At 36.6% G+C, this 18018-nt stretch overlaps 2 protein-coding genes across 12 annotated transcripts in view; both read left to right on the forward strand.

Annotated features, from left to right (window-relative positions):
* Nucleotides 1–18018, forward strand: part of mau2 (MAU2 sister chromatid cohesion factor) — a 266008-nt gene that overhangs the window by 6380 nt on the left and 241610 nt on the right. For 7 of the 8 annotated variants that reach the window (XM_051864052.1, XM_051864043.1, XM_051864036.1 and 4 more), the window contains exons 12-19: nucleotides 830–895; nucleotides 992–1075; nucleotides 1993–2042; nucleotides 2384–2461; nucleotides 2615–2726; nucleotides 3362–3452; nucleotides 3553–3680; nucleotides 4953–5044. In XM_051864052.1, the coding sequence (XP_051720012.1) occupies nucleotides 830–895; nucleotides 992–1075; nucleotides 1993–2042; nucleotides 2384–2461; nucleotides 2615–2726; nucleotides 3362–3452; nucleotides 3553–3680; nucleotides 4953–5027 (684 nt within the window). In that variant the 3' untranslated portion in view covers nucleotides 5028–5044. Of the gene's footprint in view, nucleotides 1–829; nucleotides 896–991; nucleotides 1076–1992; nucleotides 2043–2383; nucleotides 2462–2614; nucleotides 2727–3361; nucleotides 3453–3552; nucleotides 3681–4952; nucleotides 6219–18018 lie in introns of those variants that run through there. The other variant, XM_051863998.1, reaches the window with a different exon arrangement.
* LOC127496267 (transcriptional repressor p66-alpha-like) overlaps nucleotides 9287–18018 on the forward strand; it is a 30532-nt gene continuing 21800 nt past the window's right edge. Inside the window, exon 1 of one of the 4 annotated variants that reach the window (XM_051864101.1) lies at nucleotides 9287–9676. The gene's annotated coding sequence lies outside the window, so the exon portion shown is untranslated. The remainder of the gene's footprint in view (nucleotides 9677–18018) is intronic. The other 3 variants (XM_051864091.1, XM_051864073.1, XM_051864109.1) reach the window with 3 other exon arrangements.

Consider the following 18018-nt stretch of genomic DNA (forward strand, 5'->3'; position numbering starts at 1 on the left):
TTTTCGTTTCGATTGCTCAAAGTTTGGCCGAAATACAGCCTCTGAACCAATTTCGGGCCGACCTTGTTAAATTTGCAACAAAGATGAATAAAAAAAAATATGCTCAGTCATTTCTGTGCGGCTCGGTCCAAAGATCATCTGAGTCAATTTTTGTACGAATTGGAGAAAATTTGAAGGAATAGCAAAAAAACTGAATGTTTGTACTTTTCAAAATGGCCACTGCCAGAATTTTTGAACTGGTGGTGGCGCTATAGAGTTGGTCATAGAGACTCCAAAATTGGTTAAATCACTATTCACTACTATCTAAACAATTGTGCCAAATTTCATAATTTTCTCATGTTCCGTTGATATGGCTGCCATTGACTCCCATTTGGGAAGAATAATAATAAAGATGATGAAAACTAACAGAAACAATAGTGGCTTCTTCATTTCTTCATTTTCAAACATTAAAACATTATTATTTTGATTGGAAACTGCAGGGAGCCATTAAAGTCGGCATCAAAGGGAAGTTGCCTTTACCTTTTCTTCCTTATTGTGTCGTATATCCGAGTGAAACGCTTCTCAAACAAGAACAAATGTAGGGCGGGGCTTGATTTTTTTTTTTTTTTTCTCGGTGGGGAATTGATTGGATGGTTGTGGTTTGCTATTGGTGGATCTCATGTGAGTGACAGGTTGCCCCGCCCTCATCATTAGAGAAGAGATGCTGGGTTTTATTGATTAATCGTGCAGCTCTATGAAGAATATGTGAGTTTTGTGCTGATATGTCCTGTTTCTTCAGTAGGGTCTGTGATGCGTGTCGTGTTGATCATGTGATGTTGGTGTGTTTCAGGGTTTGTACTGTATCTCTGTGAACTGTATGGACAACGCTGAGGCCCAGTTCACTACAGCACTGCGGGTGAGAGCCGTAAAGCCTCTACTGTCGCTCTGTTCTGATAAACATGGCAGTGCTGAGCTCATTAGTGTGTGTGTGTGTGTGTGTGTGTGTGTGTAGCTCACCACGCATCAGGAGCTGTGGACGTTCATCGTGACTAATCTGGCGAGTGTGTACATCAGAGAGGGCAACAGACATCAAGAGGTTAGTCATTGTGGAATTTATTTGATTTATTAAAGGATTAGTTCACTTTCATATCAAATTTTCCTGATAATTTACACACCCCCATGTCATCCAAGATGTTCATGTCTTTCTTTCTTCAGTTGAAAAGAAATGAAGGTTTTTGATGAAAACATTCCAGGATTTTTCTCCTTATAGTGGACTTCAGTGGCCTCCAAACGGTTGAAGGTCAAAATGTCAGTTTCAGTGCAGCTTCAAAGGGCTTTAAACGATACCAGACGAGGAATAAGGGTCTTATCTAGAGAAACCATCTGTCATTTTCGAAAAAATACAAATGTATATGCTTTATATAAACAAATGATCACCTTCCAAGTGGTTCCGCCAAAACCGTACATTCGTATTCTTCAAAAAGCTTACGCTGTATGTCCTACGCCTTCCCTACTCAACTTACGTAACGAACGCAGCGACAGTTACATTTTTTCCGTCAGCTGAATAGGGAAGGCGTAGGACATACAGCATAAGCTTTTTGAAGAATACGAAAGTATGGTTTTGGCAGAAGCACTTGGAAGGCGATCATTTGTTTATATAAAGCATATACATTTGTATTTTTTCGAAAATGACCGATGTTTTCACTAGATAAGACCCTTATTCCTCGTCTGGAATCGTTTAAAGCCCTTTGAAGCTGCACTGAAACTGTAATTTTGACCTTCAACTGTTTGGAGGCCATTGAAGTCCACTATAAGGAGAAAAATCCTGGAATGTTTTCATCAAAAACCTTAATTTCTTTTCGACTGAAGAAAGAAGGACATGAACATCTTGGATGACATGGGGGTGAATAAATTATCAGGAAAATTTTATATGAAAGTGAACTAATCCTTTAATTGTCAATAATAATCAATGACTAATGACCCTGATTTCTTCTTGTCCCTTCGTTTGTGCAGCTGTACAGTCTATTAGAGCGGATAAACCCGGACCACAACTTCCCCGTCAGGTAAAGCTGATCATATACAGACTCATTAGACTGAAGTATAGTGATTTTTAGCAGATGATTCCTAACGAATGAGTGAATATGTAAAAAGACACCGCTTGAATTCAAAACAGCAACTGATATTATAAAATGGTTTCAGACTTAACTGATTCTGATTGGATGAGAAGCTTCATCTGAACTGAATTGATCTGAATAGTGACTCTATTGTCTTCTGTGGAGCTGCTTTACAGCTGAATCTGAATTTGTCTCATATTTGATGAAGTTTGAATCATTGATTCTGTTATTTTACTGTTTATTACTGTGAAGCCACAAATTGAACGCATGTTTCGGGACTCTTTTTCTAGCTCTCACTGTCTGCGCGCAGCGGCCTTCTACATCCGCGGGCTGCTCTCCTTCTTCCAGGGACGCTACAATGAAGCCAAGTGAGTTTCCTCTTCCTGTGAGTGAGTGAGTGAGTGAGGTGTGTGAGTGTGTCACTGATGCTGATGATCTGACCGTCTCTCCTGTGTGTGTGTGTGTGTGTGTGTGTGTGTGTGTGTGTGTGTGTGTGTGTGTCTGTGTGTCTGTGCGCGTAGGCGATTCCTGCGTGAGACGCTGAAGATGTCTAACGCCGAGGATCTGAACCGTCTGACGGCCTGCTCTCTGGTGCTGCTGGGACACATATTCTACGTGCTGGGGAACCACAGGGTAACACACACACACACACACACACACACACACACACACACACACACACACACCATATGACCCACCTATACATGTTATATTATACTGTGTAATAAAAAATGTAATAAATAATGAGATTAAAATAAATAAATTAGATTAAAATAATTGAAAAATGTGATTAAAATTAAAAAAAAATATTACTTTGTTATTGATGTATTAAATTGATTAAAAATTGATTAGATTAAAATAAGTACAAATATAAATAAATATAAATACATTTAAAAGTACATTAGTGAGTAGGAAAAAAAATAATGTAACTTAAAAGAAACTAATTTTAAATGTATAATTTTAATGTTTCAGTGTATAAATTGGGTGTTTATTAGTATTTATATTTTTAATTTTCATGTTAATTTTTGTTTAATTTCATTATGTGCTTCTGTTATTTTATTAGTCTTTTTGTTGTTTTTTTTGCTCTTTAGGTGTAATATATTTTTGTTTCAGTCTTTGTTTTTCAATTAATATTTATATATTGATTTCAGCTAGCAGGAAGGTTTGTTTGTTTTAGTTAAGGATAATAACCCTGGTCATGTGAGAGGTTGAAACACTAACCGTCAGCCATTCCTCCAGAACTGCTGCTCATGTGTGTTTGTGTTCAGGAGAGCAACAACATGGTGGTTCCAGCGATGCAGTTGGCCAGTAAGATCCCGGACATGTCCGTGCAGCTCTGGTCCTCGGCTCTGCTGAAGGGTGAGTGACTTCCTGTCTCACCGAACACGCACAGGAGCTCTTCTGGACATCTGTGTGTGTGGTGCGGCGGCTCTGAGCTCAGATTGTGTTCTCTGTCCAGATCTCAACAAGGCCTGTGGGAACTCCATGGACGCGCACGAGGCTGCGCAGATGCACCAGAACTTCTCCCAGCAGCTCCTGCAGGATCACATCGCCGCCTGCAGTCTGCCCGAACACAACCTCATCAGCGTACGCAGCCTTCACCACACACTCACACACACACCGTCACCGTGTCCAACTGCTCTACTGATGGAAACACTGCTTCGTGAAGCTTCGAATCCTTGTGAATCATTTATTCAGAATCATCAATTTGCCGAAGTCACGTGATTTCAGTAAACGAGACGTCTATATGGTTTTTACCTGATCTCTGATCAGTTTTATGTATTTCTGAGCACACATTTGTATAATAAAAAGGAAGAATTATGGAAGCCCGTTTCTACGGAAAAGGATTAGGGCCAAGCAATAATAAAACAATAAAAAATAAATCTCAAGATTAAAGTCATTATAATCCGAGATTAAAAAAGTCGAAATCCAATGTTGAGAATAAAACCATTACATTTTGAGAATAATGTCACTTTTTGAGAAAAAACTCCTTAAATTTAGAGGAAAAAAGTCTGAGTTTGATATATTATTTTTTTTTTTTTCCTCTCGAAATTTTACGAGTTTTTTCTCAAAAAGCAACGACTTTTTTCTCAGTTTAAAGACTTTTTTCTCGAAACATGACTTTATTCTCAAAATTTAATGATTTTATTCTTAACATTGTATTTTGCCTTTTTTCCCCCTCAATTTAACGAGTTTAATCTTGCATTATAATGACTTTAATCTTGAGATGGTTTTATTTTTTTATTATTGCTTGGCCCTAATCCTCTTCCGTACGTTTCTGCCACAGAATAAAAAAATTTTAAAGTTTATTGCGACTTTGTCACAATTGTAACTTTGCTTCTCAGAACTGATATAAACTCAAAAAAAGTCAGAATTGTGAGTTTAAATCTTACAATTCTAACTTTATTTTTTGTAAATTGCGATTTTATAAATTTCAAAAGCCACAATTCTGTGGCACTTATTGGCCTAATCAAACTTCATAAACAAACAAAACAAGCCCTACAATTTAATAAAATAACATGTATTATACTGGCACTTCATATGAAAGATTCGTTGTTACATTTTCAATAAAACATTTGTAGATGTTGGTGTTTTTATGCACGTTTTCATTTCCACTCTTCTGACCAGCAGGAGTCGCCAGCGTGTGCCGTTTAGAGCGATTCAAAACAGTGAATCATTTTGAGAACCGATTGATTCAGAGTTTCAAAAAGCTTTGTTTCTTCATCAGTCGTTCGCAGCATCATTACTGAGAGGAGTCAGCTGACACGTTTTGAGATTTCATGTTTAATTTGAGGAATATCTCATGGTACGTTTGCACATATTTGATTTGTTCTGAATATTCGTGTGTTTGTGTTTCAGTGGACGGACGGCCCTCCTCCTGTGCAGATTCAAGCTCAGAATGGACCCACAACAAGCCTGGCGAGCCTGCTTTAAACACACACACACACACACTCACTCACACACACACGCTGGCGGTGGACGAGCGAGACGAGCTGCCTTTGACCTGCAGATCTCTATCCTGTATTATTCAGATTTTAACTTATTGAGTTTGGCTCACGGTTTACGAATCTTTGGGGACGTTTGAGAAGATGGACGCCGGACACTCGATTGAGCGCTAGCGAACGCTGTATTTGATTTAATGAAGTCACATGACGTTCCTGATTCAGCAGAGCGGTTTAGCTCACGTATGTCGGTTTGTCGTGTGCGAGGATCGATCTGATTGATTCTGCCCGTCACATTAAAATTCATATAAACCTGTTGAGAACATATTCACCACAAAATAAAACATTTCATATTCAAAAGCAGCAAGTATTGTGACGTTATTTTCATGACATTTAACCCCTAAATTCTCATTATAATCTTAATTTTGTTGACATTTATTTAGATTATTTATACGTCATGGTAGTGTTTGTACTTTAATTTACGCTGGTTTAAATAAATCTCGGCAGTATTTATGTGATTACAGTCACATCTGAACCCGTTCTTAAACGGTCCTAAAGCAGGCCTCGCTTTCATGACAAGAAATGAGAATTTGAAGAAATGTTTTCCTTATTTTGTGGTGAAAATGTCCTGGTGTTTAAACGGGATCAATGTCCAGCAGAGGGCAGCGTTTATTTTCAGAATCTTCAGTCTGAATCGTTTGCTTTAGAATCTTTTCATCGAGTGTTTGTGAACGGCGGTCACTTACTGAACTTTTCTATGCTTTCATATTTTTACATGATCTCTCACACACACACACACACACACACTCGACTTCAGTCTCATTTTCAGCTCGGAAGACTTTTGTTTTGTACCTGCACGTCTCATCTTTTATTGTACAAACAGTCTTTTCTTTTAAAAGTATTTACCTCTTTTCTTCTGTAGTTTTAACAACAGATACATTTATTAAATTTTGTAAAGTTTGAATATTTATATACCACATTTAACAATATTATAATCTCTTGTCATTGTTTGATTTGGAATAGCCTCAGATTGTATAAAGGTTATGAGAACTGTTGTTTCTGTAGGGTAGATAATGATCGACTTGACGCTCTTTCTAATAACTGTATTTTTAAACTCTCATATTATTTCTTTGTGTCTGCTTCAAAATCATCAGCATTTTTTAAATAAAATTGGAGAAGTGTACTAAGTATGCAGTGTGATTTATTTCACTATAAACGCACTTACAGTGGTGGTCAGAAATATTGGCACCCGTGATAAATATGATCAAAGATGACTGTAAAAATAAATCTGCATTGTTTATCCTTTTGATCTTTAATTCATAAAATTAGCAAAAATCTAACCTTTCATTGAAGGAAAAGAATTGAAAATGGGGGAAAATCACATTATGAAATAAATGTTTTTCTCCAAAACACGTTGGACACAATTATTGGCACTCCTATGAGTAAAATATCTGAAGTATTTTCCCATCCATATTTACATTTTTTTAGCACATCAGGGTGATCATGAACATTGTCCAGCCATGACTTTCTGTTCCACAGGAGTACAAACATGAGGAAACACAAAGGTCAAATTCCCTTAATCTTTCATCAAAATGAGAAAAGCCAAAGAATATAGTTCTGATGTGCAGCAAAAGATTGTTGAGCTTCACAAAATAGAAAGTGGCTGTAAGAAAATATCTAAAGCATTGATAATCCCCATTTACACCATCAGGGCAATAATTAAGAAGTTCCAATCAACTAAAGATGTTACAAATCTGCCTGGAAGTGACGTGTGTCTAAATCACCCTAATGTGAAGTGAGGAGGAGAGTTTGAGTGGACAAAGACTCTCCAAAGATCACAGCTGGACAGTGGTGGAATTAAAAATACTTCGTTACTGTACTTAAGTACTTTTTTTTTTAAGTATCTGTACTTTACTCAAGTATTGAACTTTTACTTCACTACATTCCAAAGCATAAGATCGTACTTTTTACTCCACTACATTTCATAAAACATATCGTTACTCCTTATTTTAAAATGAAGAAATCGTCACATGCTCAGAGACGCAAAAGCGGTGTCCGATTCGTGCACGAACTGATTCTTTTCAATCATCCTGTTAAATCGGTTCACAAATCACATCAACAATTCATTCGCGAATTGGACTGATCTTATTGCAGCTGTTCTCGACAACAAACTGATTCAATGATTCGTTCAGAGCGACTCTCCAGTGAATGAATTTACAAATCTGAAAATTAGCCAAGAACTGGAGGATCCTCGAGTGCGCGCGCGACTGATGGTGAAAAGTAAGTTAGAATGCTAATGTTGAATTTTAGGATTAATTATTGTAACTGAAAATCATATTTAGGTCACAACTGTCAGTTGTTTTTGAACTAAATCTGCTGTAAAGGACGATCTGTTTAAGTCCACTGAAATGCTTTAATGCATTACTTTTTAATGCATTATCAAGTACTTTTACTCAAGTACTTGATTTGTGTACTTCGTCCACCACTGCAGCTGGAGAACTGCAGAGATTAGTTGAGTCTTGAGTCTCAGAAAGCCTAAAAAAATGATCAAACAGCACCTACATCCCCACAAGTTGTTCAGGAGGGTTTCAAGAAAAATCCTCCTCTCTCATCCAGAAACAGTCTCCAGCATATTCAGTTGTCAGACACGACTGGAACTTCATCACGACCGGCTTCTATGGTCCGATGAAACTAAAAAAGAGCTTTTTGGCAGCAAACCCACCAGATGGGTTTGGTGCACACATGGATAAAAAGTACCCCATGCCCACGGTTAAATATACTGCTGGATCTTTAATGTTGTGGGCCTATTTGTCTGCTGGAGCTCCTGGACATCTTCTTCAGATACATGGTATCATGGACTCTATCAAATACTAACAGATAAAAAATCAAAACCTGACCACTTCTGCTAGAAATCCAATAATGGGCCGTTCTTCCATCAGGACAATGATCCAACACAAACATCAAAATCCCTAAAATGAGTGGAGTGAACTGAAGAGAAGAAGCACCAACATGGATCTGGGAATCTGAAGGATCTGGAGAGATTCTGTATGAAGGAATGATCTCTGATCTCTTGTCAGGTGTTCTCCAAACTCATCAGGCATTATAGGAGACGACTCAGAGCTGTTATCTTGGGAAAAGGAGGTTGCAAAAAGTATTGAATAAAAGGGTGCCAATAATTGTGGCCAACGTGTTTTGGAGAAAAACATTTACTTCATAATGTGATTTTCCCCCACTTTCAATTCTTATTCTTCAATGAAAGGTTAGATTTTTGCTCATTTTATGAATTAAAGATCAAAAGAATAAACAATGCAGATTTATTTTTACAGTCATCTTTTATTATATTTACCAAGGGTGCCAATAATTCTGACCACACCTGTATATCAAACATGTATTTCAGAACTTTAGTTTCTGAGGCCTGATAAAGGATGGTGTGACACAAAGAACTGAGACATTATTTTTAAGGTAAATATGAATAATGTGTTGAAGTTACAGTATCCAGACAAAACCATATTAAAGTTCACAGAAATCATCATTCTGTCTTTATTTTCTTGATGACCTTCAGACCTGTATGACCTCTTTCTTCTGTGAAGCACAAATGAAGGTATTTTGAAGAACGCCGACTTTCATTATATAGACAAAAACAGACATTTCTCGAAATAACTTCTTTTAAAGTCCCCATGAAATCAAAATTGACAGTTTTTGTTTTTTGTGGAATATTGCAGTGTTTATTAACTAAATTATTTATCGGTGCACATCATTATTGTTTTAAATGCATGTTCCTGGTAATCTTGAATCAGAATATCTTCTTCTCCCTCTTGCAGAATCTCTTCTCTTCTCTGATGACGAGGGCGGGGAAACCTGTCACTCACAAATAGCAAACCACAACCATCCAATCAAAATCAAGCCCCGCCCTACATTTGTTCTTGATTGAGAAGCGTTTCAATCGGATATACTTGTGTGTGTGTGTGTGTGTGTGTGTGTGTGTGTGTGTGTGTGTGTCAGTCAGTGAGTAAGTGAGTGAGTGAGTGAGTGTGTGTGGAGTGATTCCAGCTCTGAGGTCAGCTTCACTGGACTGATCACATGACCAGCTCTATCTCTAATCTCTCTCACACACACACACATTAGGAAACAGACTGATGCTCATGATGATGCATGTTGGGTAACAGGCAACGAGACACATACTACGTGCAAAATAGTGAGTGGAGCAGAAGAATCGTGATGATGAAGATCAGGAGAAGAGAGAACAGCTTCACATGAATTGTGTGATTCCAGAGTCTTCATCATCATCATCTTCATCATCATCAGTAATGGTCAGAAGTTAATGGTAAGCTGCTAGTAATGAGCTGGTTCACCTGAGCTGCGGGTCACCTGTGTTCGGGTGTGTGTGAGGAAGACGTCGATGGTGATGTCGGTGATGATGGTCCCCGGTGAGCTCCAGTGCGCATGCGCAGTGCGGTGACGCCGCGGTGCGTGTGTGTGTGTGTGTGCGCGCGAGCGAGCGGCACAATCTGGCAGCGAGGCGGCGGAGCGGCACGGGGAGGGTGCGAGCGACAAGAGCAAGAGGGTTTCCCAGGATTATCCGAGTGAATTACCGGACGAACCGCCCGGAAGAGCCGCGGTGCGAATTAACAGCGAGACCCGGTGAGTGACGTGAAAGAGTTCAAGCGCTCGGTGGATCCGCGCTGACCGCGAGCTGCTCCTCTTCCTCTTCCTCTCTCACACACACACGGTTCATAACTCACTAGTTAGTAACTTACTAAGTCACTAATGTTTCGCTGTGGAAGCTGAAGTTGTGTCGAACAGTTCCAGCTTTGATGTTTTGAGTTGAGGTGACTTTGATCTCTGTAGTTTATGATATAAAACGGTCCGTCTGTTCATGTGTCATAAATCACTGAGGTAAAAGTGAGGTAAACGAAGCTAAAACTGAGGTAAACCTGAGGTAAACAAAGGTTAACTGAGGTAAACTTTACTCTGTCGTGTCTGAGGTGAGTTCGCAGTCAGTCAGACTTTGAGTCACATCGTCTCAGGTTTTGTCAATATTGATCAAACTCAGATTCTTTCTAACGTGTTGAGAGGCTTTAAGTGCTGAACGATTGTTAAATGTCCGATCGAGTGTTTGAAAGCGGCTCTGCTGATCGACTGTTATCCTGCAGAGATGTGGTAATGACTGTGATGATTGACATTATTGTGATGTTTGTGATGAAATATCAGGATTCGGTGGTCGTTGTGTTTCAGTGCTTTAGTAACTGCTGTTGTTCACTGCATCACAATAAGAGTCCCGGGCTGCTGCTGCTGCTCTTCCTCCTCCGGTCGCGCTCATCCTCCTCTTCCTCATCTTAAAGCGGAACGCGCTCATTATTTATCGCTCGTGCACGTTCATTCACTTGCTGAAAGTATTTAAGCGGTTTGACTTTGAGTTACAACACTGTACATTTGACAGCTGTCCGTCACATGAATGTGTGAAATATCTTCATGAGCTCTAGAGGACCGACAATATGCAGAATGGTGAATTTCACAAAGTGAACGAAAAAAGTGTTTATTTTGGAAATGCAAAGTTTATTTACACTATATATGGGCCCTTCTACAGAATTGGTGCAAACTGCTGCCATAAAAGGCATTTAAGTATTCAAATTTTGGATGTTTACTATCCTTTTATTATCTATTGAATCCCACAATTATATTTAAAATATCAGTAAGCTTAATATATATAAAATCATAATTTATTGGGTACTTTCAATTGGGAGGTGTTTGTCCCGAACCCTAACCACTAAATTTCAACTTGTGAAAATGATATTAAAATAATTTTTGCATTTTTTTCCATTGTTGTTTTTAAAAAAAAAAAAATATATATATATATATATATTTTTTTTTTAAAGTGAAGTTAAAAAATATTTATTTTATTTTTAAAACATGAAACTTTATGTAAACAAAAAAACAAACAAACAAACAAAAAAAACCCAATATTTTCATGTCACTACCGAAACAGTGTGTATATCATAGCCTCTCTTTAGGTCCATCATTTTGAGTTAAATGTGTTCAAAAGTCTGAAAATCTGTGTGGAACTTTAAGGAACGTCACTACCAAACGCCTTTTTTCTGCAATTAAGCAAACTTTTTTGGGTGTTATTCCATAAAATTTAATTTTTATGTGTGTACAACTGTTCAGAACTGTGCTAGCTAACCGTGTGCTGATTATCATCTTTGAGCGGCTCAAAAGTATCTAAAATTGTCACTAATGATTTGTACAACTGTACTAAAATTGTACAAATAGTGATCTTTTGTCACTACCAAAACAATGATGTCACTACCAAAACAGTCATTACCGAAACGTGGTGAAGTTTCGGTAGTGACATCATTGTTTTGGTAGTGACAAAAGAAAACATAATCTTTTATTTGGGGGAAATAAACAATTTTAGTACAGTTATGCAAATCATTAGTATTTTAATATGTTTTAGTATGCGAGTTAAAATCCTGTAACGTGATGTGGTCACTACCAGCACATTACTGTCACGACCAAACGTGCGATCACGACGGAAACATGGGATGTTTTGTCAAAAATAAAGTATATTGAATTATCAACTAAGATTATAGTGTTTGGTTCAATGTATATTCACACTAATGAATCCTTTACTTTGAAATCAGTATGATAAACTTTATGCTTTTTACAAAGAAAGATCGGATTCAAAATACAACAAAATTCATAAATTACTCTTAAATATTGTTCAAATTGAAATTACTGATTTACCTGTGAACTTTTTTTAAAAAAAATATCAAAAAATAAATTTACAAGGTAGATGTAAACTAAATCTTAATAGATCAATGTGACCCTTCTTATGAAATTATTTATTATTGTGTTTCGGTAGTGACAAATTTGGAGAGAGGAAAAATATTCCAAAACTTTCTGAAAATACAATGTGAAATTAACTGTACAATTACTAGAAATGTGTATCTTTGATATTATACAGTTTGCATAAATACAAAATTTGTGGAAAAAGACTAATTGTTTTCAAGACGTTTCCAACTCTGACTCTGAACCAGTTCTGTAGAATGACCCATATAGACAGTGGTAAGTGCTTTGCATAAAAAATAGTAATCATAAAACGGTCAAAGAAATGAAAAATGCAATAAAAACGTTTTTAAATAAAATAAAGAAAAGAATAGGTCACCCTTTATATTAGGTGTACGAAGATAAAAAAAACGTATTGTATTGTTGTATTTATTGTGTTGTATTGCAAAACAAAGGTGGATACGGGTAAGGTTAGGACAGGTTTGGGTTGGTTTAAGGGTGTGTTAAGGTGTTGACACTGTAATTATAAATGTCATTACAGCGATTAATTACATGCATGTTTTTTTTAAATATGTAAAAACGTACACAATAAGTGCATTGTGTCAAATGATTAATTTAAAACTTAGTACATAAAGACATTTAATATAAAGCAGGACTAGGGTTAAAAAAGTAATTAATTACTAGCTACTAATTACATCTTCAACAGTGTAATTAGATACCTTTTAAAAACAGAGAAATGCATGCATTCACAGAGAAGAAATCACACATACACGCATAATAGAAATGAAGTAATGAAAACGCACTTCTTCGTCTGAGGCCTGAAAGAGTTTGTGGTCATTAGACGCTTTCAGCCGGTCAGAGTCACACATTGTCCTGGTCTTTGTGAGCCGTTGTGTCACATGATGCTGTGATGAAGAGTTAACCGCAGGACGTCCATCTGTTCGGCCCTTTATAGGTGTCTGCGAACTGCCTGCAGGAAACACACTTATAGACGTGAACCGCGCTGATGTGTGTTTCACTGTGAAGGTGATCGTTACTGCTAGTGTGATGATGTGTGTAACTCAAGGCTTGTTTTATTAAAGTCAAACACTTATTTTGTCTTAATGTGGTGTATTAACACATCGATTACACGTCAAACTGACGTCAGCTAGAACGATAACCATTTCAGCATTCACAGCAGCGGATGATAACGTTCTGTTTATTCTCAGTTTTGTCGTTTGTCTCTTCAAAGAAGTTCACACTGAAAATTCCAACAAGAAAAAGTGCACTTTAAAATTCCCGGATGATGCACTTAATTAACTGGAAAAACAATGTGTGGAATGTTGGATGGTTACAGTTTTCTTTAATAAGTGGAGGGGGAGGGGCTATTATTCTCTGATCCTGAATGACAAAAATAACTAGATATGTACATTTTGTGAAGAAAATGTGAGTGGTGCTTGTTGTGTGCTACTACACTATCACCTACACTGCCTCGAGTCAAAATATGCTAGCATGATTAGCATATTTTTAACAAGATAGTAACACAATTAGCATGATGCTAACATATTTAACATTTTGTTAGTCACATGTTAACACGATTAGCATGCCATTAGCATGATTAGCATATTTTTAACAAAATGGTAACACAATTAGCATGATGCTAACATATTTAACATTTTGCTGTTCACATGTTAACACCATTAGCATGTCATTAGCATGATTAGCATATTTTTAACAAGATGGTAACACCATTAGCGTGATGTTAACATATTTAACATTTTGCCAGTCACATGTTAACGCGATTAGCATGTCATTAGCATGATTAGCATGTTTTTAACAAGATGTTAACATGATTAGCATGTTGTTAGCATAATGCTAACATAATTAGCATGTTACATGTTTTAGCAAGATGTTAACAATTACATGTTTTTAACAAGATGCTAAAACAATTAACATGTTGCTAGCATTATGTAACATTTTGTTAGTCACACACTAACGATTAGCATGTTGTTAGCATGATGTTAACGTGATTAGCATGTTGTTAACATGATTAGCATGCTGTTAGCATGATGCTAACACAATTAACATGTTGCTAGTATGATTTAACATTTTGCTAATCACATGCTAACATGATTAACAAGTTGTTAACATGATGTTAACACGATTAGCATGTTGCTAGCATGTTTTTGACAAGATGCTAACATGATTATCATGTTGCTAGAGTGATGTTAACACAATTAGCATTTTGCTTGCATGTTTTTAACAAGATGCTAACACAATGAACATGTTGCTAGCATTATGTAACATTTTTATAGTCACACACTAATGATTTGCATGTTGTTAGCATGTTGTTAACGTGATTAGCATGTTGATAACATGATTAGCATGATGCTAACACAATTAGCATGTTGCTTACATGTTTTAGCAAGATGCTAACACAATTAACATGTTGCTAGTATGATTTAACATTTTGCTAATCACATGCTAACACGATTAACAAGTTGTTAACATGTTAACACGATTAGCATGTTGTTAGCATGTTATTGACAAGATGTTAACACAATTAGCATGTTGTTTACATGTTTTACCAAGATGCTAACACAAATAACATGTTGCTAATATGATTTAAAATTTTGCTAGTCAATGTTGTTAAAATAACGTGTTAAAATAATGTTAAATTAACAATTAACATGTTGCTAGTATGATTTAACATTTTGTTAATCACATGCTAACATGATTAACAAGTTGTTAACAAGATGTTAACATGATTAGAATGTTGTTAGCGTGATGTTAACATGATTAGCATGTTGCATGCATGTTTTTAGCAAGATGCTAACACAATTAACATGTTGCTAACATGATTTAACATGATTAGTCACATGTTAACACGATTAGCATGTTATCATAATGTTAACACAATTAGCATGTTGCTTGCATGTTTTAACAAGATGCTAACATGATTAGCATGTTGCTAGTACGTTTTAGTTATCATTTTTGACATGTTTTAATACTTAGCTAATTACTATTAACGTGTAACATGTTGGAAGTCTTGTTTGCTAGCATGAGTCAAAAGAGCCATCCCCCATGTCTATATGCTGTTCTGATGCAGAGATACAGGTCTTGTTAAACAGTTGCTAGGGTACTCTGTTTGGTTGCTAGGGAGTGGCTTGGCAGCTGTCAGTGATGATACTCCAAAGGCTGCTTCCCAGTATGAATGATATAAACCAGCCCTCATGCCTCTATGGCATTCAGATTTTAAAAATATGCCTCCTCTTTGGGTTTCGGTTGCTAGGGTGCTCAACAATGGTTGTTAGGGTGTGGCTTGATAGGTGGGTGTTGTGCAGCCGAAATTGCATTCCGGCGCAAAGGGCACTTTCACTTTCGCGATTGTGCACTCCACTGATCCTGAGAGACTGATTGGTTGCCTGAGTAAAATGAGCCCACCCCCAAGTCTCTACGTCATTCTGATGTGGACTGACCCCGAAATTTTGAAAATTATATAGTTACATAAGATTTCTATTTTAAATAAATGCTGTTATTTAATTTTTTATTCATCAAAGAATCCTACAAAAAAGCATCACAGGTTAAAAAAAAATATTAAGCAGCACAACTGTGACGAGATGATTGACAGGGCAGTTTAAACGGTGGTACTAAATGACAGAATGTTTCGTTAAAGACGCAATTATTATCGACGTAGTTCTCGAAAGTTCTTCACAAAAACGCGCATGCTTTCAGAGCATAGTGCAAGCAGGTGAATCGGGCCTCATGTTGATCTCAGCCGTTTGAAGAATGAAACTAGGAAGTTCAGACGCGTCACACTGCTGTGAAAACACGTGACGTCCTTCTACGTCCAGCAGGACTTGACTTGGGCTGCTGTACGTTAATATAGATTCTGTTTTGTCTGACAGCTCTTAAGTTTACGTCACACCGCTCTCTTGCAGTTTGAGGTTGATTGCGTGGAGATTCTGCATTGCGTTTGCATGAGCTGGCAAGAGACTCGGCAAACCACAGCTGCAAACTGTGTCCACCAGCAGCCTGATGGGAAACGTGTCTGTGTGTGTGAATCATCGTGTTCTAGTGCTTCACTCAGAGTTTACTGACACTTTAACCCTTCAGTGACTGTGTTTACATCCAGAGACTCTCACACAGCAGGAAGTCAGTGTGGATCATGAAGCTTTTATCTCACTGCAAACTGCTGATTTCACTCATCTCAGAAGTGAACCACATGATGCCCAAATTAATATTTTGTGCTTTTTAAAAAGGGATAGTTCACCCAGAAATAATCATTTGCTCCTCCTCGTCTGTTTCTTTTAGTGTTGTCCAAAATATCGATATTTTGATATGTATCTGAAATGATACCAATACTCCTTTCGGCAGTATCAATACACCGATACCAGCTGCGCTTTTTTACTCTCCACTGCGAGTTGACGCGCACCCTCCTCCTCTCATTCAGTCGTCTCATTCACTCCGGTTTAATAGTGTTGTTGTAATCGGGTCTGAATTTCGCAGTGGGATTGTGCGTAATTCTACTCATTCCCGCAGATTTCGCGCTCACATCCGAAGCGCACGTAAATTGAGCTCTGTTTTTGCGGCTTATTAACGCTCAAATACACACATAAATAATGTCACAATGCCCATCTTGGCGAGTATTAACGTAAACACAGTCGGGTTTTGTAACAGTTTGGGAAGAAAACGCATGTGTAACTTTATTTTGGATCCGTGGACAATTTATTTATTTATTTATTTTTAAATATCTGTTTGACAGTATATGCAGTATTTTTTCCCAGTGGTATCAAACTGTATCGAATATCGATACTTTTTAAGGTATCGTATCCAAGTAAGAAATTCCAGTATCGTGACACTACTTTCTTTTGTGTAACACAAAAGTTTTTTGTCTATACAGTTGAAGTGAATGATAGGGCCCTACGAAACCCGTTTAAATTTTTTATTTTATTTTTTTACAAATTCAGTTTTTTCCGTTTTAATTTCTCTGGATTCCATTTTTATCGCGTTTTAAATTTTTTGGACTCCATTTTAATGGTTAAATTAAATTTTAGTAATCAAAAAACATGTCTAATTAATTGAAATCATAAAACTTATACAATTTAACAACAATTTATAAAAAAAATTAACAAAAATTACATTTTTAGGACCCTTTTTTTTTTTCCTTTTTTTTTTTTTTTTTACCAAAATCTGTTTTCTGTTTTTAGTTTCCATTTCTGGATTCAATTTTAATGGCTTAATTAAATTCTAATTAATTGAATTAATAAAAACATTTATTATTTTTTTTAAATTTCATTTTTTTCTTTTTTTTTCTTTTTTTTTTTCCAGAAATTCTGTGTTGTGTATTTTAATTTTTCTGGCAATCAAATGAAGGCATAAAATATTCATTTAATTCATCTTTTAATCATATGACATTAAACAAACTTTTTTTGTCAAAGTGCTGCTCTGTTGTGCGGCACTTTTAATAATATTTTTTTAATAATAATAGTTTTAATAATAATTTATTATTATTAGTGTTAGTATTATTATTACACTGAGACGTAGCTAAATTCTACTGTACTACAGTAATATATTTCTGTCACAATTTCTTCAAGTTAAACCGAACTTTTATTTTGACAGGTTGCAGTGAAGATCTTTGAGTTTCTGTGTGTTTGTGATATGATGATAGTTTTTCTCAAATGAAACTGTAAAATGCTGATGAAGTGAGAGGAATGCAGGATTCATATTTAAATATTCTTTTTGCAGTTTAATATTCACAGACACTCTTCTATATCGTGATTTGATTTAAGTGTACTGACTTACTTTTTATTTATTCATCACAAATTTGACAAATGATGTTTGCAGTGAAATAAATGCATCATGATCTACTGTGTGTGAATCATTTATGGGTGAACTATCCCTTTAAGATCCATTAAGATTGTTGCGAACACATTTTTAAATCTGGATACTCTGAAAAAAAATAGGCTTCATGTGCAGAATGTGAGATTGGCCCACAGGGGCCGAACGAGAGTGACCGAACGAGAGTCTCTGATTGGTCTGTCGGTGTGTTTAGCTCATTAATCGTCTGGAGGATTGTGTCTCTGTTCATTCAGCGGCTTTATCAGCCATTCTGATTCAGAGCCAGTGCACGTGTTCCTTTAGGAGAGATGCGTCTTCTTCTGTGTGTGAATGCGCACACATGCACTGGACGGGCACGCAGGTCACGCTCAGCGTTT

This window comes from Ctenopharyngodon idella, chromosome 2 (genome assembly GCF_019924925.1).
Source record: "Ctenopharyngodon idella isolate HZGC_01 chromosome 2, HZGC01, whole genome shotgun sequence".
Classification (NCBI taxonomy): Eukaryota; Metazoa; Chordata; class Actinopteri; order Cypriniformes; family Xenocyprididae; genus Ctenopharyngodon; species Ctenopharyngodon idella.